Here is a 1190-nt window from a genome sequence, read left to right on the forward strand (position 1 = left end):
GGTGCTGGGATCCATAGGGGTCTGCAGGGAGCAGGGACCCCATCGGGTGCTGGTCCCATACCCTGTAGGGCTCATCCGTCACGTCAGGCCTGCACGGAGCTCGTTATTCCAGAGCCTTTATTGGGGGCTGGACACCCCTAGGAGCTCGTTATTCCAGAGCCTTTATTGGGGGCTGGACACTCCTAAGAGCTCGTTATTCCAGAGCCTTTATTGGGGGCTGGATGCCCCTAGGAGGTCGTTATTCCAGAGCCTTTATTGGGGGCTGGACACCCCTAGGAGCTCGTTATTCCAGAGCCTTTATTGGGGGCTGGACAGCCCTAGGAGTTCGTTATTCCAGAGCCTTTATTGGGGGATGGACGCCCCTAGGAGCTCATTATTCCAGAGCCTTTATTGGGGGATGGATGCTCCTAAGAGCTCGTTATTCCAGAGCCTTTATTGGGGGATGGATGCCCCTAGGAGGTCGTTATTCCAGAGCCTTTATTGGGGGCTGGACGCGCCTAGGAGCTCGTTATTCCAGAACCTTTACTGGGGGCTGGACGCCCCTAGGAGCTCGTTATTCCAGAGCCTTTATTACGGAGGGGGCTGGATGCCCCTAGGAGCTCGTTATTCCAGAGGCTCTCTTACGGAGCGGGCTGGACGCGCTAGGAGGAGGCGCTGCAGCGGGGCGGGACGCCGCCGGCCAGCAGGCAGCGCACGTGCCAGCGCAGCGCCGCGCGCTTCTTCTCGGTGGGCACCACGTAGGCGTTGGGGGCGCGCGGGCAGCGCGCCCGGCACGGCGCCTCGCTCGCCGCCGCCAGCAGCTGCTCGTGGATGCCGCGGCGCAGCTCGCGGTGCGCCTGCTCGCCCGGCACRCCGAAGGCTGCCCAGTCCCGACGGTATTCCCAGTATTTGGCCACGCGGTCGGTCTTGGGCGGGCCGTGGCCCGGCTGCTCCAGGCGCGGCGGGATGAAGGATTTGGGCTGCGCGGGAGGCGAGCGCGGCAGGCGCCGGCGCGGGTACACATCCGCCGACGATTCCTCCAGGAAGCTGCTGGCGCCCTCGGATTCCGTTTCGCCCTCGGAGACGCTGTCGCTCCAGCGGCGCCGCAYGCTCCAGAGCTGGGGCTCGCTGTGGGCCGACTCGTCCCAGATCTCCAGCGCGCCGTCGGGCCGGCGCCGGAGCACCTTGCGCTTCAGCGGCGCCTTGGCGGC

The 1190-nt window shown here is 65.2% G+C and overlaps 1 protein-coding gene across 1 annotated transcript; it reads right to left on the minus strand.

Moving 5' to 3' along the window:
* Positions 1–641: 641 nt before the first annotated feature.
* Positions 642–1190, minus strand: HYLS1 (HYLS1, centriolar and ciliogenesis associated; the record flags this gene model as incomplete). The annotated part of the gene is made up of 1 exon (XM_026049115.1): positions 642–1190. A coding segment is annotated over one exon (549 nt), but the record flags the coding sequence as incomplete, so codon positions are not given.

This window comes from Nothoprocta perdicaria, unplaced genomic scaffold, assembly GCF_003342845.1.
Source record: "Nothoprocta perdicaria isolate Ctin4 unplaced genomic scaffold, notPer1 scaffold_592, whole genome shotgun sequence".
NCBI classification, from domain to species: domain Eukaryota; kingdom Metazoa; phylum Chordata; class Aves; order Tinamiformes; family Tinamidae; genus Nothoprocta; species Nothoprocta perdicaria.